This window comes from Mycena indigotica, assembly GCF_014461135.1.
Source record: "Mycena indigotica strain 171206Taipei chromosome Unknown Mind.scaff0006, whole genome shotgun sequence".
Lineage (NCBI taxonomy): Eukaryota > Fungi > Basidiomycota > Agaricomycetes > Agaricales > Mycenaceae > Mycena > Mycena indigotica.
Window position 1 is genome coordinate 691774 of NW_023503005.1, and position 21630 is coordinate 713403.

The 21630-nt window shown below is 51.6% G+C and overlaps 8 protein-coding genes across 8 annotated transcripts; 3 read left to right on the forward strand and 5 right to left on the reverse strand.

The window, feature by feature from the left end:
- Window positions 1–1170: 1170 nt before the first annotated feature.
- MIND_00668700 (uncharacterized protein) lies at window positions 1171–2732 on the reverse strand (the record flags this gene model as incomplete). The annotated part of the gene is made up of 4 exons (XM_037363404.1): window positions 1171–1458; window positions 1510–1694; window positions 2066–2571; window positions 2617–2732. 4 exons carry the CDS (start codon window positions 2730–2732, stop codon window positions 1171–1173), a joined length of 1095 nt encoding a protein of 364 aa, XP_037219048.1.
- Window positions 2733–4184: 1452 nt separating this feature from the next.
- MIND_00668800 (ERCC4 domain-containing protein) lies at window positions 4185–7433 on the reverse strand (the record flags this gene model as incomplete). The annotated part of the gene is made up of 8 exons (XM_037363405.1): window positions 4185–4649; window positions 4694–4781; window positions 4831–5258; window positions 5300–5534; window positions 5580–6740; window positions 6785–6955; window positions 6999–7121; window positions 7168–7433. 8 exons carry the CDS (start codon window positions 7431–7433, stop codon window positions 4185–4187), a joined length of 2937 nt encoding a protein of 978 aa, XP_037219049.1.
- Window positions 7434–7641: 208 nt separating this feature from the next.
- MIND_00668900 (uncharacterized protein) lies at window positions 7642–9293 on the reverse strand (the record flags this gene model as incomplete). The annotated part of the gene is made up of 5 exons (XM_037363406.1): window positions 9198–9293; window positions 8669–9152; window positions 8583–8618; window positions 7779–8530; window positions 7642–7725 (listed from the first exon to the last, which is right to left on the reverse strand). The coding sequence occupies exons 1-5, from the start codon at window positions 9249–9251 to the stop codon at window positions 7642–7644; spliced, it is 1410 nt and encodes a 469-aa protein (XP_037219050.1). The 5' UTR covers window positions 9252–9293.
- Window positions 9294–9376: 83 nt separating this feature from the next.
- On the forward strand, window positions 9377–12248 carry MIND_00669000 (Myb-DNA-bind-2 domain-containing protein; the record flags this gene model as incomplete). Its single annotated transcript, XM_037363407.1, has 4 exons — window positions 9377–9384; window positions 9428–9545; window positions 9601–9926; window positions 9977–12248. 4 exons carry the CDS (start codon window positions 9377–9379, stop codon window positions 12246–12248), a joined length of 2724 nt encoding a protein of 907 aa, XP_037219051.1.
- A 52-nt stretch (window positions 12249–12300) lies between these two features.
- On the forward strand, window positions 12301–12764 carry MIND_00669100 (Mediator of RNA polymerase II transcription subunit 9; the record flags this gene model as incomplete). Its single annotated transcript, XM_037363408.1, has 3 exons — window positions 12301–12429; window positions 12482–12609; window positions 12656–12764. The coding sequence occupies 3 exons, from the start codon at window positions 12301–12303 to the stop codon at window positions 12762–12764; spliced, it is 366 nt and encodes a 121-aa protein (XP_037219052.1).
- Window positions 12765–13090: 326 nt separating this feature from the next.
- MIND_00669200 (uncharacterized protein) lies at window positions 13091–14139 on the reverse strand (the record flags this gene model as incomplete). The annotated part of the gene is made up of 3 exons (XM_037363409.1): window positions 13091–13156; window positions 13204–13623; window positions 13669–14139. The coding sequence occupies 3 exons, from the start codon at window positions 14137–14139 to the stop codon at window positions 13091–13093; spliced, it is 957 nt and encodes a 318-aa protein (XP_037219053.1).
- A 2973-nt stretch (window positions 14140–17112) lies between these two features.
- MIND_00669300 (uncharacterized protein) lies at window positions 17113–18096 on the forward strand (the record flags this gene model as incomplete). The annotated part of the gene is made up of 1 exon (XM_037363410.1): window positions 17113–18096. The coding sequence occupies one exon, from the start codon at window positions 17113–17115 to the stop codon at window positions 18094–18096; it is 984 nt and encodes a 327-aa protein (XP_037219054.1).
- An 882-nt stretch (window positions 18097–18978) lies between these two features.
- Window positions 18979–21567, reverse strand: MIND_00669400 (Glycosyltransferase family 39 protein; the record flags this gene model as incomplete). Its single annotated transcript, XM_037363411.1, has 16 exons — window positions 18979–19011; window positions 19061–19237; window positions 19291–19406; window positions 19455–19510; window positions 19561–19650; window positions 19694–19931; window positions 19978–20098; window positions 20148–20402; window positions 20445–20542; window positions 20591–20641; window positions 20694–20753; window positions 20800–20836; window positions 20881–20910; window positions 20962–21032; window positions 21079–21408; window positions 21450–21567. 16 exons carry the CDS (start codon window positions 21565–21567, stop codon window positions 18979–18981), a joined length of 1881 nt encoding a protein of 626 aa, XP_037219055.1.
- Between the last annotated feature and the right edge of the window lie 63 nt (window positions 21568–21630).

Sequence of the window (21630 nt, forward strand, 5' to 3'; positions counted from 1 at the left end):
GTACTCAAGCGGCAAATATGGATGATCTGCGAGGATCAATTAGCCCTTGGCCTTGAAATTTGGGCAGCTTTATGTATAGTGCAGCGACTGGTTTGTCTTTCCTCAAGTCCGTGATACGGTGCTCACTGGTGCTTCAGGTCATTGTCGTCCCCGTCGTCGCTTTTTACTGGTGGTGGCTCGTTGTGAGTCCAGGGTTCTGCTATGATGTCAAGTCTTATGTTTTGCACCAGGCACCGTTTTTGCGCGAAATCTGCGTGCTGGTTTCCAGTCGACGCCGTCGTCGAGAATGTATGAACGCTTGACATCCGTAATGCGCAACCGCTTATGAGTCTATAGACCTCGATAAATTCGTCGCCCTGCTCCGACATATCGATTAGCTGTTGAGGAGACACATTTTTCTACCACGGTTTGCACAAGCGACACGATGAAAATCGTCGGGAACGCCTGGGACACGAACGGGTTCAGAGCGAGGATCAGAAGTTATGTGCGTCTACGACTATACGCCAATCGAGAATCGGATACCGACCGTTAGAGGACGACACCAGTTTTTTTGGAGCGAGAATCGTGGATGACAGATTTGACCCTCGAAACCGAGCACCCAATCATCTCGGCAGTCCCACAATCGAGAATCGGGCCATCGATCGTTGGAGGAGTTCAAAGCCAAGCGTGAAGCAAGCGAGAATCGGCACACCGACCCTTGGGACGCGCGACAGCAGCAGCAAGTTTCGATTGAGAATCGACACGGCGACGAACGAAGGCGTATTCAAGCTACAAGCCCCGCGATCAGCTAACTCGACCGTCGACACTTGCGATGTACGAACTCCCCGATTGAGAATCGGTGGACCGACCGTTGTGGAAAAAGAGAAGAGTGGTCAAGTCGGATAGAAGAGCGACCGGAATTGGCTCGGGAAGAGACCCATTATTGAGAGTCGTAGAGTTACCAATGGTGATCTGCGACTGCGAAGATGTTTGTTGTTCGCTTGTGGTAGTATTAGTGCCCTCTTTCGCAATATACTTGTTTCAAATCACAACTTCGAGTCTTGGAATCAGTTGACAAACCAGCAAAAGCGTGTTCTCTTTCCCCAGCAAAAGAAGATCGTTTATATCACAACGCGGTTACAATGATGGGCTAACTGTAAGTTTGAGAGAGAGAGAGAGGTATGTCCATAATTAGAAAGGTTGGAGGGTTACTGAGCCATCATCCGACCGTATGACCTCCCAATGCTGCCAATAGACCGCCACATTGTCGCCGAGCTCCCGATACATCGACACCCGCTGCAAAGTCGGACACAAAGAGACGATTTCGATGACGAGGGCCGCAAGATGTTCAACATGAGCCTCGAGTTCAGGGTCGTCGAGACGGTAGAAAGGGCGGCGTCGAAATCGCTCTGGATGGTCAACATTGAGTGACAAGTGCTTAAGGTGACGTAACCTCGACAAGAGTCGACGGAACCGGGGCTGTCAGAAAGATTAGCGAAAAAGTGGGGGGCTTCGGAGCGGCGTGCATACGGCGGGGTCCCAACGATCTTTCAAGGCGAGTGACGTGTGGTGCCAGAGCCTGTTAACAACGAGGTTCTCGAGCAGCGGGAATTTCCGTGGTATGCTCTCGAGTAATGAATCCTCCGAGTAAAGATCGTCTTCCGTCGGGATCACATACCACACTGAGAAAGCTCGAAGCGATGGAAAGTCCGCTTCTGCCAGTAGCGCGTTTAGTTGAGAGCAAGAAACTATTGGTTGGTAAACGTCTCGACTCTGATTACTAAGCGGGTAACGCCTCAGCGAAAGAGACTCCAACCCGCTAGGAAGAAAGGAGAGCAGCTTTTCATTTGCCACCAATGAGGAGAATTCGAAGTGCTCGAGGTGGCGTAAGAATGGGCAGGGTCTGCCGGAGCTGGACTGTGCGGCGCCACGACGTAAGTAACGCCTCTTGGTCCCTGTTCTCGCAGGGACATATTCAACCGCACGGAGCGTAAGTTGGGCAATGCTTCTAGCAAATGAAGCAGTCGGGTTTGTGGCAGCAGCAAAGGGGGGTGGATAAAGACGCAATAATCTTGTGGCCAGAAACCTTGGAGTACAAGTTCTCGAAGGTGACTCCAGTCCAACGCCACGTCAATCGCCAGAATAAAAAGCTCCCCTGGGATCGTCAAATGCTCCAAGGTCGTATGGCATGCAGAAGTCAACCGCCTCAAGTTGGCGCCCTCTGTTTCGAGGACGATACGGGTTCGTCGAGACAAGGAAGCGTAGTTTCGTATCCCTGTGACGCAAGTGGGGAAGGGGTAGTTGATGGTTCGGAACGGTGGGGAGACGAAATTGTCGTCCAGGAGGTATGGAGGCAGTGTAGTCTTGCGCATTTCCCAACGAGAGAGAAAGTCGAGTGTGGTAATCATTGGTGCTGCAGATAGAGCATCCACCAATTCCGTCCAGAGGCCACCATACATATATTTGCCGAGGATGAAGGTGTGGAGGACAACGAAAGTAGGCAGTTGTTGGCGGAGAATCTCAACAATCCCGGGGTAATCCAACGGAAGGTGAGGCGCAAGAGCAATAGCATCCCCACATAAAGTGAAAACTCTGACACTAATAAGCAAAAGAAGAAAAAGTCGAGCAAACACGCACTGGATGAAGGGAATCAAGGAATCCGGTATAAATTCCAGCTGGCCTGGAAATGGTTGCCAACGCACGCGTCGGAAGAGGATAGGCCTCAAAACCTTGCGCGTCCGTCGGGAGACCATGGAAAAGTCAGCCCGATTTGGCGGGAAGGGCAGCAGAGCATTAATCTGGACCAAAATTTCATGGTCGAGGTCATTGAAACTAGTTCTCCGTCTCAATCTTGTTGAAAGACTCCCTAGAGTGGGGCGTAGGAGGTTGAATGCGAACCACGCGGCCAAACTAAATGGGATAAGCCAGGAATACATGCGGGTGAAGGGAAGGACCCACGTCTGTCATAGGTTGTGGGCGTGGATGTTTACAAACATGACCACTGGTCGAACGGTATATTCCAATAGCGGGTGCGGCCATCTTGGTCCTGAGAGTCGTTGGCGGTAAACAAGTGGGGATGAAGGGAGAGGAAGAGAATCGTGGAAAGCTTTGATTGCCGGTCAGCGAGTTACATTCAAGTTTTTACTTTTTGACTCTCAAGTCGTGGCAAGATGGTCTTCTCTCAAAAGCTTCGTTACAGCAAGAATACAAGCAAGCACATATCCTACGAGCCCTCCACAAGCCCAACATCCAACAAAGTCGAATGGCGGTGGCTCAAAGCTGACCGTGCCACGCATGACCGCATACAACACCTCCATCGATCCTCTCGTTCGTTGGCGTCTTCAGAGCAGTCGAGAGTTCGGTGTGGCTGAGCCATAACCCATCATTCTCCACACACTCTTCTGCCCGGGGAGCTTTTGTCTTGTCGCAGTCGCCCAGTCGTTTGGTAGCCAGTATCAACTCTGCTTGCCGGGACTCCGCCAACGGAGGCTTCCCGTAGCGCGGCCTCACCAGTACCGTACTTCCGTCTCTGCTCTCCCGCGGTGAATCGAAAGCGATTTTGGCGCTGGGGGTTAACAACACGCTGCTGGCCAGTTATCGCCGAATGTCGAGGGAGACCAAGTTCAGAGAGTCATTAACATAATCTGGGGAAAAGACTCGTAGAAGTTGAGTGCTAAAAAAAGACACACTAGCAAGCATAAGCCGTAGGAATCGTGCCACTGAGAGCAATCGTAGACATGACTAAAAAAGCCAGTGCCTAGCAGAAATATTGTGAGGTTGATCCGGGGTCGAAGAGACGTACATCATATACGAGAACAATCTGGATCGTCGCCGTCACTGCCAATAGTGACAAGATTATCGTTCTTGTTGAAGTTATCGTCAGTGGTACCGCAAAAGAGTATCCAGAGGAAGATAAAAAAGTAGGGTGCAGATGGCTGAGGTAGCTATACCAGAGGGCTTGGAGGGAAAATCCATCGACAGTAGAGGTCGATGGGGTTTGAGGTCAAGAAGTAGATGGAGTGTCACACCTCCATCACGCCTTCCTTAGCCACCGTGATCTGAGTCGTCGATTGCAGTCTGTGGATATCAATTTCGCTCAGATGAAAGCTTGCGAAAGGAAATGGCTTCTATTCCACATTCAGTAGCCTTGAAAAAGGTGTAATTATGGTCCCAAACTCGACAAACACCATGAAAAGCACCATCATTCACCTCTTTTGATCCCCTTTGTGTAAAAAATCAAAACAAGCCTTGCCAGGCTCCACCCCTAAAATTCCCTGCACCTCCACCAGCGTCATGTCACACAGAGCCCGTACACTCTGGATCTTACTGGCCACATACGCGACATTCTTTGCTGTGACTCCAGGCAGAGCCCGCAACAGCTCTTCTGCCGCTGCATTTACCCCCGCGCCGACATCCGGGTCGGCTTCTGCCCCGATCGCGATGGCCTCGTGTGGACTGGGTTCCGCGTTATTCGCTTTGAGGTCGGCGAAGATTTCAGCCGAGCTATGGGGTGACGAGGCCCAGATGATTCGCAAGCGCGGGAAGGAGAGTAAGAGCAGAACCAGTTTCGATTGGAGAAGCGGCTGAGCGTTGTCTTTATCCTTCGACCCACCCGCTTTGGGTGGGTATTTCCCAGTCGGCTTCGCATAGGATTTCATGTCTGAGACAACCTAGGCCAGTCAGCCATGAAAGTAAAGTCAATGAACCCAAGTACCTCCAACGAAAACGCCTTGTCCTCCTCGAATTCAATCAAGAGCACGGGGTGCTTGTAGTGTACCGACATCAGCTCACATTGGGTATACCTGTAGTAAGATAAGCCTTGTCCAAATGGAAAAGAAGAAGATGACATACAACCGCCCACTGTTGAAGCTGGACACCAAATCCGGTATACTCTTGCGTTCGACACAAATATCGGGCGTCAAGATATAGTCGCCGACTGTCAATGTCGCCGGGATGACCAACATACTCGCTGCATGTAAAAGTGACGGCAACGACGAGCGAAACTCTCGCATGTCGACGATGACTTGAGCAGGCTCTGCTCGAACCTCACGTCTCCCTCCCGCAATTCGCGTGCTAATGGTCTTGATCAACGCGTCGCTTCTCGCGTCCGCCTTGTCCTCGAATATCGGTAAGAGCATGGTCCCGCGCTCCTTGATCAGGCGCTGGAAGGCATCCTTCTCTTTACGCACACCGGCTAGATACCGATGTTCTTCGCTCGAGTTGCCATAGATCATGTGGTATACCCGGACGTTGAGGCCGGGACTGGAGCTACGGTAAACCTAAGGCTATTAGCTTTGTTACCGGAGGAGACAGAAAGTACCTCGATTCGTCGAACAAAGTCCATATTGGGTTCATACATCACGATAAACCTGGGCTGGAGCTCAGCTAGCATGCGGTCATCCGCGTCGCCTCCATAAGCTCGAACGACAACAGTCTGCTGCGGCGCCAACAGGCCATAATGCGTGTCGAACTCTTGCTCCAGTTCAGTAACATCGAATTGAAGCAGCTCGATGTTGACTTCGGGTTGTTCCACAGACTCGCCGTGGTTTTGCCAACTGTCAGCAGTCAATCATCATTCCTCAGCAAGAATGAAACCATACAAAGCAGCAATGTCGTCCGCTTCAGTGTTCATAGTCCCAATGGCTGCATCAGCACTGTCGCCTGGCAAATCTCGAGTGGTCGCAGAAGGAGTAGGTGCCCCACCACGCACTCTTCGCCTACGAGCATTGCGGTCAGCCATTTCCCGGTCTTTTTTCTTCAACGCTTCGCTTATTTGAGTGCCAACCCCACGCTCTTCAGTCGGATACCCCTGCTTGAACCCGCTTTCGCCAGGTATGATATCCGGCATCCCAAACCCAGGTTTTCCATCCGCTTTCCTCCGCGCCAATGTTGTCTTCCACCATAAGTAAACCCTCAGTCGCTTCATTAGCATCGCCCGGCCTTGGGCACCTCTTGGTAAGGAATCGTCTTTGGTGGACAGGAACTCGGAGATAACGCGACACGTTCGCGTTGAAGACGTCATGATCAAAACGACGTTTGAGCCGGGGAGGGGCGGCCCTTTGCGCGTCATGTCGGCAGTTTCGATGCGCAATATATCCCCCTCAATCTCCTGCAACGCTTCGGCCAATAAACCCCACTTAGGGAGTTCTTCGAGTACAGGTTCCAAGCCGTAGGGAAGCCATTGTGGTCTGACATCCGCTTTGGCTTGCACTTCGATACCGTCCAATTCATCCAGCGCTGCCCAACCATCGTCGTCATCGTTCTGCGCTGGGGGCGGTTTGGGTTTGAAATTTCCCAGGTAACATCTTCGTCTTGCCCCGTCAAAAATGAGATGGGCAACGTCGCTGATCATCCACGGACTCCTGTTTTCCTTCACACCCATGACGGTTACTGACCCCGTTGCCAGAAGGGTTTCGAGATATGCGTGGAATTGTAGAGGGTCGTAAGTGAGAAGATAGGTTAGCAGTCGCCGGAGGACGCCCAAGTCTGACACAAGTTGCTTCGTTTTTGGTCCCGTTTTGTGCCAGACGGAGTCGAGCTGCCGCCGGACGATGACATCAAAAGAGCGAAAATATGCGTTTTCGACTGTTAGCTCGTCAAGGTCGAGAGTCGAGTATGACCGCTTTAACTCGGCGAGCGTAGAGTTCATGCATTCGATTATTGCGTGGTGAATCCCAGCCATTGTCTCTGTCATGTGCTGCGAAAGCTCGACAACATCTGCTCGACGCCGTTCCAATGACTTTTTGATGTCTTCTTGGAATCTATGCAGGTAAGCAGGTCGGTGTGGTGAGAAAAATGGTCTCACCGCGGATAGATATGAACATTTCGGAGCTGCAGCTCTTTCATGATGTTCTTGAGGGGAGATATGCCGCTGCTGATGTGCTCTGCCTGGTCGGTGAAGCCCTTCAAGAACCCCGTCTTGTTCTTCTCGCGATACAGCCGGATGATAAACGCCTCTAGAGCGAGAGGAGTAACTCTACCATCGTTTAGTGCAATTAGTTTGTTTCAAACGACCTGACCTTTCCGCGTGGAGGACAAGCATCCCAGTGACCTTAGCGGTTGGTAAGTCCCCCTGCAACATATCGACCACGAGAATCCGCGAAGTGACTGAGAACAGGCCGCCAGAGAGGTAGAGAGCTTGCCTTTCGAGATTTCAGCTAGCATTGCAAAGCTCGAACAAACACATACCGGTCCTTGTTCTGCGTCTCGTAGCCAATTACACGCAGTCCTGGATTTCGACAGCCCATTATTCCCAGTTCCTCACCAATCTCCAGCTCCTCCTCTGGTGTAGCATTGACGAGGAGCACTGTGCTTCCAGGGGTGTCGTAAATTTTTAGAAGCGTGCAGATGATGCGCCGTAGGCCAAGCCCACGGGCAAGAACTAAGAGGTCGTTGTTCGTAGGGTCATGAATGCGCTCTAGTATGGTCTTATGAAAGGGCAGGAGGGTGGACATCTGGGGTATTGTTCATAGTTTGGAGTGAAATGAGTCGCGAGGTGTCACGTCACGCGATCAAAAAAACTTCACTTTGCACTCGTGTCCAAGGCCACCGATTCACAAGAGGCATATGCTCTTGGTAGATACTGTAGTCGCTAATGGACATGAATAGGTAAGTTTTCCTGATCACCAGCATGATAAAGAAGTATGAACATTATTTTTTCATCTACACCGTCATGCGCGACATGTCGGTACGAATACGGTTGTAATCTAAGAGACCGTCGATGTTTCCAATAGCAGCCATGGCAATCTAAGAAAACCGAAGTCAGTAAGAGTAAGAGACGACAAAGCGAAAAAAAGCACATCTTTGTCCCACAAGTATTTTTTGGCAACGCGGATGATGTCGTCAACGGTGACCGCATCCACAGCCTGTTCGGTTTGTTGGGGCGACATACGACGACCAGTAGTCACAATCTGGCGGCCAATATCTTCCGCAATTGCAGTCGTACCATCCAACCCAAGAAGCAGACCGGCCTTAAGCTGGCTCTTGGCGCGCTCAACCTCGACACTGGTGGGTGATATGCTCATCCGTGCCCATTCGCGGAGGGTGAAGTGGGAAAGATCGTCAAGGTTCATCAGGTTCTCACTGACAAGGTAGATTCCCCACAAGCCTGTGTCGGAGTAACTCGTGCTGAAGCTCATGAATGAGTTAGCGAGGTTGTTTGAAGAAATTATGCTTGAAAGTCGGGAAGAGAGATGAGGAGCAGAACCAAGAGAGCGATCCCAGTTGCCGAAGATGCTTTGGAGGACCATCATAGGGAAGTAGTCGGGTGATGACCAGCCCACACCCTCCACAGCAATGGCAATATGGGCAAGACCCAGCTCGTCATCTCGAAGACGGACTTCGGAACCAACAAATGACGGTTTTGGTTGCGAAGAAGTGCCGAGACGAATGGGAGTGGGGGAGGTAGGGAGTCCAGAAAAGTGCTTTTCAGCGAGCTTGACAAGTTCGCCATGGTCAACACCACCAGCGCCAACGAGAACCATGCGGTCGGCTGCGTAGTTGGTCTTGATGTAGGCATCCAGGTCGTCGCGTTTGATGGAAAGGATGTTAGCTGCAGTGTTCTAGTCAGCGCAGGAGCAGATTATTATCATTGCTGGACACACCTTTTGGCCCAAGAATAGTACGTCCAAGCGGTTGACCTATTCGAGGAATGAGTAAAAAAAGTCATCGACTGAGAATTACTACGAACGTTGGAAAGCAACGGAATGTAAATGATCGAAAACGACCTCTTCCATTTGTTTGTCGACCTCCTGTTGCTCCCGCAAGATGACATCCCGCTCGCGCTCAATAGCACCCGCCTCGAGCTTCGAGTTTTGGAGAATGTCGCTGATGATGTCGACAGCGACAGGTACGTCTTTGCGGAAGCTTTTGGCGTAGTAAACGGTCTGTTCGCGGGAGGTGTAGGCATTCAGGTGAGCGCCAATGTTCTCTACTTCGAGCTCGAGACCATGCTGTGTCCGTTTGCCGGTGCCCTTGAATGCCATGTGCTCCAAGAAGTGGGCGGTACCGTTGGTAGCGTCAGTCTCTGCCCGAGAGCCTGCATCTATCCAGACGCCAACGGTAGCTGTCTGGGCGTGAGGATGTGATTCGGTCGCAACCGTCAGGCCATTCGAAAGCCGCGAAATTTCAGTAAAAGGGCCAGGGTTGTGAACAGTCGCAAGGCCACGCAATGACTGAAAAGAGTGAGGAGACAAGACGAAAAGGCGTCTGAAGCGCACCGTGGGACGAGCAGACCGGAGGGCACGGTTGAGAATGGCCCGCGACACCACCATCGTCAGCGAGCGGAAGGGAAAGGAAATTGTCGGGAGGTGTGTCACAAGTCACGTTGTGTGACACATCAACTTGTTCCCGACTACGCCCAGGGTAAAAGCGAACCGCGTCGTTAGTCCCAGGTGTCATGGCTAGGTCTGCATTTAGCTTTATCTTGCTGGAGTTGACGCGTTTTCAGTACGCGTGTACAATATGATTCCGACGACGATACACTGCTTGTCAAATACTTGGCCAAGTATAATCCTGGCGTTCAAGGCCGTAAAGGCAACAAAGTCTATCAGACGCTGACTCTGAATGTACGCTGCTATTTCTCTCAGCTTTCCCATCCTCACAGAAGATTTCGATCTCCAGGCAGACAAGAAGTGGGCTTGGGCTAGTCGTCATCCATGGGGCGGTTGGCGCGAACGCTATATGAAGCACCAAGCCGAGTTTGACCAACGCATCAAGAAATATCAGATCCGCAAGAATCTCCCAACAGCGAATCCAGGGCATGTCAATGGGACGAAAAAGACTGTTGACTCTGAAATCGAAAGCGACACCAATGCAGGTCGCAAGCGGAAATATGTTCCGTCTACCATACCGAGGAAGAAAGCTAAAGCTGAGCAACGGGAGGAAGAAGAGGAGGATGAGCCCGCGCCAGAGATTCTTGAGGCAGTCGAAAGTTCGAGCGAGTCAAGGTGTGTTTCAAGCCCCTGTCAGATGCTTGGATTCTTATGAACAAATTCAGCGAGGCATCCCAAATTGTGCCCAATATTAATATATATCCGAGCCTCGATTCGGTTGCGAAACCCCATCCAGCTAAACCGAGACCCCTTATTCCTCGATCAACCATTGTCGACAACGATTTCGTCTCTTTGCCACCAACACCCGCAGACACCGTCTCCCGGCCTCCGACAACAGCATCTAATAAGAGCGAAGAAAGCTCATCCGAAGAGGATGATCCGCGGCCGCCAATGCCCCGCAGACTTGCTCGGATTGACGAGGGGCCTTTCCGTAGCAAGCTGGCTGTGGGGAAGCCCCATCGAAAGCTATTGGCGGAAGGCGACAGTGACAGTGACGACCAAGCGGGCCCATGGCCTCCGATTCGCAGCTCGCAACAAGCAGCGAAAGGAGCCCAGCTTTTGCCTGCCAAAGCCCATACGATCGTCAAGAAGCCCTTTCGAAAGTTATTACTGGATAGCGATAGCGATGACGACGCAACCCCAAATCGTAGCCAGCCGCCAAAACCATCACCTGCTAAACTCACACCATCCGCTAATAGAAAGCCGCGATCCCCCCGTCCAGGCCAGCCTGTTTTCCCGAAAGAACAAAAGCCTGCCCAAGTAGTGGTCGAAAAACGCAAGGTGGCCACCGGTCACATACCACAAGTCAATGCCATTGCATCTTCATCCAAAGTACACCTTACTCCCGCCAAACCCCCTCCGTTGGGAGTTCCTAATCCGCCGAAAGGACGAAAGGGTTTGCAACCCGTGGTCGGAATAACCAAGGTTGACACCAGTCGTATACAACGAGTCAATGCTGTTGCATCTTCGTCCAAAGTACAACTTACTCCCGCAAAACCTTTTCCGTTGGGAGTCTCTGCTTCGCCGAAAGAACGAAATGCGGCTCAAGCCGTCATCGAAAAACCCGATGTTGCCACCAGTCGCATACCCCAAGTCAATGCAATTACATCTTCTTCCAAAGTCACTCCTGCACAACCTCACCGCTCAACCAGCCCTCTTGACTGGGGATCACCGATTGGTGGCCATTCCCCCACGCCTCGCACTCCCACAAGCCCTTTCGATTTGACCACTTTGCTCACTCCTGAAGACGAAATCAGCTCGCATGACGCTGCCCCTGCCAAAAGACATCCTCTTCGCAATCTAGCCCAACCTAATCAACCACCACAGAAGCTGTTCTTCGCTGGCCGACGGTCACGCAACGAGGCGCCTCGCTCTGTCATCAGCGAGCATGAATCAACACGCCGTTCCCGTGCACCAAGTCCCAACACTGACGCGAATTCACAGCGATACCAGCTTCCTTCTCCCCCGCGCGCAAGCCTCTCCCGCCAACACCCCCGGTCCCCGCTTTCTGGACAAGGCAAGCGCACTTCCCAGTTCGAAAGCACGTTCAGTCGACGCATCAATAATAACCGTCTCTTGTCGGTGGTGGCCGACCACGACGTTGCTCGGAGACGCAGTCTTCCCGCTATCGATTTCCACAAAAAAACGATTGTGATGCCGCGCCAATCACTCCCGGCGCCGCAACACCGTCGCGTTAGCGCTCCCCAACCTCGCGGGCCACGAGAAAGCTCGATATTCCCCACCCGTGCCTCTCTTGGAAATTCCCCTGATGAGGACACAGCGGTGAATGCGGATCTTTCGGCGCAGGTGTTCGTGGCAATGGCGAAAAACCATGGGTTTGGGGTTGACGTGGTGAGGAACTTGTTTGCGCGGACGCGGAATTTGGAAAAGACGGACGCTTTGCTACTGAGATTGCGGGAGAAATCGGAGGCTGCTGTGGAAGCGATGCTTCAGGAAGAAGATGATCAGCCACCACCGCCAGTTTTGGCCCATCGACGAAACGTCTCGGGGAGCTCGTCAGTACGGACACCGCAATCCGGAGCCTTTTCTGTAAAATACCGCTCTTCCAGTCGACGACGCAGCTCCCGGTTGCCTGATGACGAGGTTTTTCGGCCCAAACGCGTCGACATCGACAGTGACGATGTTTTGGAGTATACGCCGCCTTCGGGCTCACGTGCCGCTGCTCTAGTAAGACCGATTCGGAAGAGCCGCGAATTTGCGGCCGGTCTATCAGCATCGATGCGTGAAGCGAAGATCGATAGGTCTGGTGGTAGTTCAAACTCTAGCCACCAGCCAAAGCCGCTTCCCGCAGTCGATATGGAGGATTTGTTGAAGGGGGACATTAGTACTTTGCGCGAGCTGGAGCAGCAGGATATGGATGTAGCTGTAGAAATGGCAGAGAAGTTTGCTAGGTATATCCTGGAGGCTAGCGAATAAGGATCATTTGCTTGCTTGCGTCATCATGTAACGTCTGTGACACTGCGTGTCGATGACCACGAACCCGTTACCAGTCGCGCTCTTCGACAGTCTCCTCCCCAAGCTGATCACGGTCCTCGAGCTCATACAAGGGCCGGATGGGACCGTAACTCCGCAGGCTAGACAGGCCGTGCTCAATGCTGTAAATTCCTGCTCCGCACCCTCAAATCCAAACGCTTCTATTTTCTACGCAGACAAACGAGTTCAAAAGCGCGTTGAACCAGGCAAAGGAGCTTGCAACTAACCTGCCCGGTGGTAACCTGCGGACTGAGGAGCAGGTCGAGGTCATTGCGATGCTTACTGAGTTGCGGGATCGGAAACGGTGCGCTATTGTGTGTTACTCGGACTGTGAATGACAGTTTTCTTAGGCGGCAGCTGGCTGAGTTTGCGACGCGGTCAGAGCCGATGAAGGTCGTTGCTGACACGGACATGGAAGTAGATTCGGAAGCATCGACGCCGTTTGTAGAAGAGGCATAACAATTCTCCCTTCTGGTCCTCTTAGCAACAAGTCTGGTGTACATTTTGTGGACCGCGCAGAGCGTAGGGTTTATGGGAGCCGCCACAAAACTGCTTGCCATGGCACCGATACTTCTTATGAACGGAATTTGTATGCTGTACGTGAAAGAAAATAAAGTCTGTTCAAAGCTCTTCAGTCCCCACTTCCTCTTCTTCCCGAGCTCTGAGTTGATATCCTCGATCAAGCCTAACCAAAGGAGCGTCAGACGAAATGCTAACCGCGAACCTGGAGTTGAAGTTGCCCAGGTTAAGAGTTCGTGAAAAGCGTAAAATCGGACCACGTTCGCCTAAGATCGTGTTAACTGGCCCACGCCAAATCGGATATAGAAGAATGCGGCTGGCAGAACGACGAGCTGCAACAGTTTTTAACCAGTCTTAAATCAAAAGAAAAAGAACGAACCAGGCGGCAGGCCACAGTCAACTCCTCCCATCCGAGATATGACTGCTTGAAGCCAGCGATGAACGCGGCTCGGCGTTCTGACAACAAGTGGTCAAACTCGATACGCTGAGTCAGTTGGAATGCCTCGAGATTTCCTATTATTGACTCCCAAATTTTTGTAGCCTGCTTGCGTGCGGATGCGGAGATGATAGCGCGGAGGAAAATGGATCTTCGCCTTGGTAGGGCACCCCAGAGGAGAAGTCCGAGCAACAACGCAAAATCGGCAGCCCAGATGAATGTGAAACATACACAATACAAGGTGAAAAGCAGTGGGCAATAAAGAAGCTGTTTTCGGAGACATTGGCCAATGAGAACCAGCTTGACTAGCCCGTAGGAGACGAAAAGTGTCACAGAATGCAGAATGATTGGTGCCATAATCATCTATAGCCGTTTCAGAAGGATGACTGACGAGCGAGAGCCACTTACCGGTTGATGGTATGCTTCGCTGGCCCATGAATCTGCAGCGTAGCAGTCCAGTCGTATCAGGTGCTCGCGGAGCTCGTTTACTGTGGGAAAGGCTCCCATTGCCGATGCGAGTTGGTATATCAACCAAGGTATCTTGTTGAGGCGGGGAGCGATGAAGTTGAAGGCAATGGGCAGGACAATGACGGCGAGGTAGATGAGCGTTCCCTCAGGTCGAGCGGGGTGGCGCCGACTCCACATGTGAGCACCGACTTTCACGAATAGCATGAACCCAATATGGCTGGCCACCACAAGGAGCAGCGGGCGAAAGCCGACCTCTATGAGTACTGCTTCGGTGATGGTGAACGCGGATTCGAGCGCAGCTGGGAGCGTCGGGAGGGTAAAGTCCAATGGGAAGCGTTTGACACAGGCAAATACAGCTACAACAGCACACAGAGACCAACCGCGTCGTTTCTCATCTGTTCTGGGAGACATGGACGAGACTATGGATTTGGTCAGTTCAGCTGCTTGCAAATAATGATGTCAGCCACGTACTTTCGCATTTCCTCCTGCTTCTGGGTCAAAAAGGTGGTAGGCGAGAGTTGCGTTCAAGCATTAAGCGATATTGTTGACGGGGAAAGAGAAGCTTTCGCTGATGTCATCAAGTTTGTCGGGCTAATCCAAGACTCCGAGTTTCTGTCTTTCGTAACAAGTATATTGCAAAAGAAGGGAACTCATACTACCACAAGCTAGCTACAAGCAACTTAGAGTACCATTGGTAACTCTACGACTCCTAATACCAACACCATAAGTGAATGAAGAGCATGTCTCCCCCATTGGACAGAGCCAAATCGTTGCTCTTCTTTCTAACCGCTTTTCTCTTCTCCCACAACGGTCGGTCCACCGATTCTCAATCGGGGAGTTCGTACATCGCAAGTATCGACGGTCGAGTTAGCTGATCGCGGGGCCTGAATAGCCTTCGTTCGTCGCCGTGTCGATTCTCAATCGATTCTTGCTGCTGCTGTCGCGCGTCCCAAGGGTCGGTTTTCCGATTCTCGCTTGCTCCGCGCTGAGCCTTGAACTCCTCCAACGGTCGATGGCCCGATTCTCGATTGTGGGACTGGTGAGATGAAAGGGTGTCGAGGGTGTCGTCCACGATTCTCGCTCCAACAGACTGGTGTCATCCTCCAACGGTCGGTATCCGATTCTCGATTGGTGTTAACTTGGAGGGTCGTAGACGCATATCGCTCCCAATTCTCGCTCGAAAATTCGTCCTCCACACTATACGGTTAGCGGGGGGGATGCTGATGGTCGAAGGAATTCAATTATCGATCAGCGCCCGCTATGAGGCTTCGAGGGTCGGTATTATTCTCGATTGGTAGGTTGACTTGGAGCTTCGTATCCATATAGCATTCCCGGTTCTCGCTCGAAATGATTCATGCCGGAAAACGGCAACGGTGAAAGCTCCCAAAAAGCAAAGGAGACCGATAGTCTAGTCCAGCGGGACCCGTAGTTGCTTTGCTGTGTCAACTTGATACTTTCGTCGAAAAATTTGAGGCAATGAACATGGTTGATTTGGGTGGAGTCGACTGGTGATGAGAGTCTCAGGCGTCCCCGACGACTCTCATCACGTTGCGCTCTTGCAAAGATTTTGATAGTGTTTTTTTTTGGTTGCGACTTTTCAGTGAATGCGTTGCAGTGGAAGGAGCAATACGTCGAATACTGTGACAATATAAGCATTTGACCATCAGAGAATCGGCTGCTCATACATTCTCGACGACGCCGGCGACTAGAAATGAGCCAGCGGAGTTGACACCACAGAGGCATCTAACGAATAGTTAGATTTGAATATCATAAACGCAGATATAGACTCACGAAGAGCCGCCCCCAATAAAACACAAGAACAGGAGCAACAACAATCTGGGAGATATTAATGACGAATTTAACAGGGGAGCGCGACTGAAAGCTGACCAGTTTTTGTGCCACACAAAGAGCCGACCAGATTTCCCACCCAACAACTAGATGGTCAATAACGGCTGCACGCATTTCTTGCTTGAGGGCAGCCAGTTCGACAGACTGGGAAGCTTTCCATGCATCTACGCCTCTCAACACGTAGAAGATGTCTCGGGGTGGTGGAACGACAGAGAAGCGCGACAAAAACACTTCCAACAGTCGGTCGAGAAATAGGCCAAGTGAGGGATTCGAAGCAAATCGAAGTGATGCGGCGACCAAGAGAGCGGAGTATATTAGCCTAAAACCTCCTACAAAAATCAAGAGGCCTGAGACGAGGTGGACAACATAGTTGTGCAGGTGGAGGAGAGCACCCAATGTGAAGCTCGGAATCCGGATCGCGACGAAGAAGGCGAAGGCCCCAGTGAGAATGAGGAGATGGAGTAGCGTGGGTCCAACAAGCATCTACTTCGAGTTGAGTACAACTAAAAGGAGCGGGAAAAGAAAGAAAAGTCTTACTACAAGATCGCTAGTTGACCACGTCAGGGGAAACACAACGTAGCCGCTCACTTGTTCCATGACACGGTCCCAGATTATGCGCACAGTTTGCACCTCCGAACCAGCCGTCCCATCCACAAAATATATGAGCCACATCGTGCGGCGATGGAGGGAGGCGTCAATAAAGAGAGGAAAAACAAAGGCAACGAGAATGGCAAGCACGTCTGAGGGTTGAATCTGGTTCAAAATGTATGGGGCACGAAGAAGGAGCCCAGCAACAATAAGCCAGCCAGCATGGCTCGAGGCTGCGAAACCCATCATGCGGACATAACCCGCACCGTGGAGAAGAAGATGGGCATGTAGTGAAGCAACACAACCCGAAACTGCTATCCAAGCACGAGTGACCACGATCTCAACTAGGGCAAAACAGGGAGGCACCAATGCGGAGGAAACACGAGATGACACGCTACTCCAAACCACAGTGGCCACAATTGTCATCCAGAAGATGCAGAACACTCTTCCCAGATCGCAACGCCTTCTCAGCGCCAATATCGGAATGAAAAGGACGGTGAGAAGAGGGAATAAATAGGCGAACAGACTGGGGAATGACGGAGTCTGGATGAAAAGGAAAGTGGCGGTTGGAGGGCAGACGACGGTTGTCGTGGGGGTGGGAGCAAGCTGATTCGAGCTGGAGGCAAAGAGGCTGATGTGCTTGGCACTAAGAGCAGCAAAGAACGCTGAAATGGTCTCGAAGATTGAGAACATGGTAGGCGAAGCAGTGAAGCTAAGACAGAAGTCACGCTAGTCACACATGTGGTCGTCACGAACGCGACTTCCACTTCGCCTTCATCCTGCGACACCCCATTACGCCCGTAATACCTAGACGTTCCTTTCATGGCTTATTCATATGCCCACACTTTTCACAGCAGCCAAACCGCGTATTTTAAAGTTTTTTCACCTGCTTCGGTTCAAATCTCGCTCAGGCTTCCCACACTGTTCTCACTGACTTCTTCTCCAGGAATGCCCTTGCCAGTAGTACTTGCCGCCTGGGCTGTATCAATTATGCTCTTCGCTGGCTTGGTGGTTACGCCCACTCTCCTCCTCATCGAGACTAGCACTGTCGGCTACCTCCTTCATTCTGTCCCGACCTTCTCCGCCCTAGACAGCGTCTACTATGCCCTCAGACTAATCTCGCCCAACGTTGTAACGTGCGAAGACCCTGAGAACGGCTCCGTTGTAGTTTTTCGACGGTTTCTTCGCCAAGTTCAGACTTTTCGGCCGACACTAGTCCTCAATCCTCGCCAACTCCTAATCCATGGATATCTTTGCGCCGGTCTCGTAGCTGCCATTGCCCTGGCCTTTGCTGTCTACACTTGCCGCATCGGTCTCTGGTCCACTGACTCTCTAATTCGACCCTGGTCGTTTGCCCGAAGGCTTAATGCTGAAGAGCAACAACACCAACCCGCTGTGGAAGAACCCGAGAATGTGGAAGAGAGAAAACAGAACGAAGAACAGCTATTCGGACTTGAACCAGCGCTGCCAAACCATCATGATAAAGCGGCGATGGCAGACCGGCCTCTCCGAGTCCTCAGCCCCCGTCTGGATCGCCTTCTCGTCCTCCTTGACACTCAGAATAACCGGAACGATAGGCGTGTCGCGCTCAAGGGCACAGGAGACGATGAGCCCGTGCCTCGCGTGGCCAAGGAGGACCATGGGGTTTTCGAAAATGTCAAGAGCAGGCCCCGACCTCCACCAATCGATCGACGGGAAGCGTTGAAGCGTCTTATCGAAGACAAGCGTCCGCCTCTGTCTCCCATGGCCCGTATGAAACTGTTGAAGAAGGACATTCTCGAGTTTCAAGTCAACATGGAAAAGCTGAAAGCCCGTCTTGACGAAAAGCCGGCCATCGCCAGGCTCAAACCTCCCCGTCGCAGGGTCCAGTTTTCGAAGGCAATCCGGCTGCGAATCATTACTCCATTTCCGGCCGAAGTAGAGACCAGTTAACTCTGGCACTGGGTGATTCCTCGACTTCCTTTTTTGGCGAAGTTTTTGTACGCTGTTCCTTTCCCACTCAATAATTTGGACATGACTATCATAATTGTGTAGCACCCACCTGTTGTATGGTCGTCTCGAATTTGTAGCTTTAAGTACCCTTTTGTTTCTGTACTACTTGACCGAGTACTACTTAGTTTGAACTGGAAGCATTGTTCGGCTGAGATGGGCCTCGGAGAGCTAATCGTAATCTTCTATGGGATTTTCGTGTAATCGGGTCTCCGTTCGCATCAAGGCCTGTTTTGACAAGGTAGGTGCTTCCCTTGCCGTCGTTAAACACCCCAAATACTTCTGGCACGCGGGGCGATGTTGCTGTCGTTTGCGCCGCAACGTCCTCTTGTGTTTGTTCTTGGCCGACGAGGTCTGGGTTCCCCCGCTTCACAAAAATGCGTTTGCCCAGCTGGCTGGGATGCGGAACAACGTGGGGCCCGAATCGCTCAGCGCAGTGGGCGACGATGTGCTGTGTAACATGTTCGTTGAGGACAAGCATGATTGATGCTGATCACGTGTGAAGATTAGTGCCTTAACCAATACAAGTATAACGTCCGTGCCTCTGGCATGGACAAAAATTAATTATTTTGCAGCGCCCACACGGCCGCTCGCCTGCGGCTCGCAGCCGGCGGGCGGTATCCGAGGGGTGGTCACATGAAATTCACGTGCCATCGATCAAAACGCATGACTTTTTGCGTGACTTTCTGTCAATGCCGGCACGGTAGTGTTTTCATATTATAGATGTTGCGATTGATCGTGATTCGTGAGCTCGTACAAACAGTGTGGAGAACATACTTAGAGTTACTTCAATACTTAGTCGATGAAATAGTCCGGAACACACACTCAAGCTGGCTCCATCCTCACCCACAAGCCATCCTAAAAAAATTAGCGTCGACCGCCGCAAATGAAGCCTAACAACACTCACCTTAGCATACATCGTCAGACTCGTCCCATAGGTGATCTTCTCCATCTTCTTCAACTCCGAGTGCTTCCAATGTGGCGGGGGCTTGCTCGACTCTGGTTGAACATCTGGCGCAAGATGGATCGCGCTGAACCGCTGCAGGAGACGGACGAGGAAGAAGGAGGATTCCTGGTAGGCGAACTAATAGAGCTTTCGTCAGTTCTGAACGAGTTGTCACAGGAATGTAGACGGACCTGTTGGCCGAGACAAATTCGCGGGCCGGCGTTGAAGGGGAGGAAGATGTAGGGATTCGGGGTGAGGTATTTGCCAAGCCGTTCGTCAATGAACCGGTCTGGATCAAACTCGAGAGCTAAGGGCACGATAAGCCGAGGGAATGATAATCAGGAGAAGCCAGCACCAGTGGGTCCCCATAGATCCTTGCGTCGATGCATTAAGAAAACAGTATATACTATCCTGAAAGTGTTTGTTGAGAATGACAAAGAATAGAGTCAAGGTTCACGTACTTCGTGTTACCGGGAACGTATAGTGGCGGACCTCCAGGAGTGGTTGAAGGCCAAGTGGTGGCGTTTATAGATGACCGAGCATCAATTGGTCTGTGTCACGTGAGTGCCGACTGACCTTGTGGCAAAAACTCACACAGGAGGGTACAATCGCAAGGTTTCGTTGATGAACGCTCTCAAGTAGGGCATGTTCTTGATGTCGTCATGCGTTGGCCGCCTCGTTGGACCTACTTGATTCAAGATTTCTTCACGCAAACGACGGGCCTTGTCCGGATGGTCGGCCAGCATGTAGATCGCGAATGTGATTGTGGCGGCGGTCGTATCTCTGCCCGCTACCAACATGTTCAAAATTTCGTCACGAATTATCGATTTGTCTGACTCGTTGTTGACTAGGCGGAGTTGCGATTGAGACGTGCTCACCTTCCGTTGACAGCAAGAGGTGACCCAATAGCGTCTCAGGTTCCTCTTTCTTATCTGCGATGCCTTGTGCCTTCTGACTCAGTGCGCGTTGGATAATCGGCTCGATGAACTGGTCCATGACCTACAGCGGGGTTATTAGAGTTCCGACAAGATGAAGAAGGGAAACAAACTTCGCGATGTGGCTGAATAAGATCCTTCCAAAATTCACCGAGTTGCCATTTGCTACCAAATCGCGAGCGGTCCACATGAAACCGCTGGCCTTCAATGAAGGCGGTGACGAATGAGTTGGACGGATGATTGAGGAACTCCGCGCTGTTGAGATGGGATGCAGACTGAGGGTAGGCCAGCCCAGCCGACGTGGAGTCTACAGATGCACCGAAAAGGAATGCAGTAGCCGAATCTAGAGTAAAGCGAGCGGCAACGTCCTACTGGAATGAGAAAAGTCAAGATGAAAATGATAGTCTGACCTGAATATCGACTGGGTAACCCTCGCGAAGCCGGTTGACGGCCAGGTTCAGAACATCGTTGGAGTACTTGTCAAAGGTATCAAAGTCGGTTATGCGGTCTGTGAAGAGAGTCTAAGGAAAATATGGGTTCAAAACATGTTGCATACCGCGAGAGAAATAAGGACGAGTCATTGAGCGATGGAACTTCCACATTTCGCCTGTAAACAGCGTATAAAGGCCCAAGGGTATCTTCAAGGGCAAATCTCGTACCGTCGACGTTGAAAACTCCGGTTCCCAATAGCGAAAGACCACGGTAGCCATCGACAGGACCTAAATGTGTTACTTGATGCAATCTCTTGTCGAGCAGAGGTCGCACCCTTCCAGTAGTTGTCGAACTCGGTGGCGAGGACAGCCTGGACAAGCTGAGCAACTTGAGACAGTTATGAACTGTCTATACCTTGACGTATTGTGGTTCCGACGTTATGATCTAGTTGTGTTGTTGAGGCGAAGTAAGACTCCAACAACGCGTTTCGCTTACTCTGTCTTCATAGAGCATCGTGACCATGACCGTGTTTCCGTACTGCTTGAACCATTTGTGGAAAGACTGCGCTAAGCACACTTAACACGGTAGTAGCTCGAAGAATCGACAACGCACCTGGGTAGCCAACCTTGATCGTCCTGCCCAACGTCGCCAATGTCTCGAGCCCCAATCTTCCATAACGGTCGGGAATTCGAGGAATGGAGACTGCCCCGCGACGGTTTATATCTCTCCATGCCGCAACACTGCTCCAGAGGCCTTTGACGGTGGAGAGAAGCGGCTGGGTAAGAGCAGCGCCGCTACGATTGGCAGCCACCGAAAGCGAGCGGCGACGATTTGCAGGTGGGGGATTCGCGTGAAGGCAAAGTACGTGCCAACCGATGGCAGAAACACCCCGGGAAGATTGCGAACGAGGTAGACGATGCCTGGAGGAACTGGCATGGTGGCCTAGGTTAAGATCTGCCTGACCACCTGTTTATCGCTAATACCATTTGGCGGCTGAGCTCTGCTTCCGTTTCCGAGCGTGACATATCGTGACAGTGATTCGCGGTCCGGGTTCTCTTCGAAAATATCCAGACAAGGACCAGCGCTGAGGGAGCGCTCCATGGTCGACGTAACTTGGTGGCGAATCAAATACCCTTGTTCTGTTCAGCTAGATTGAAAAGGTTC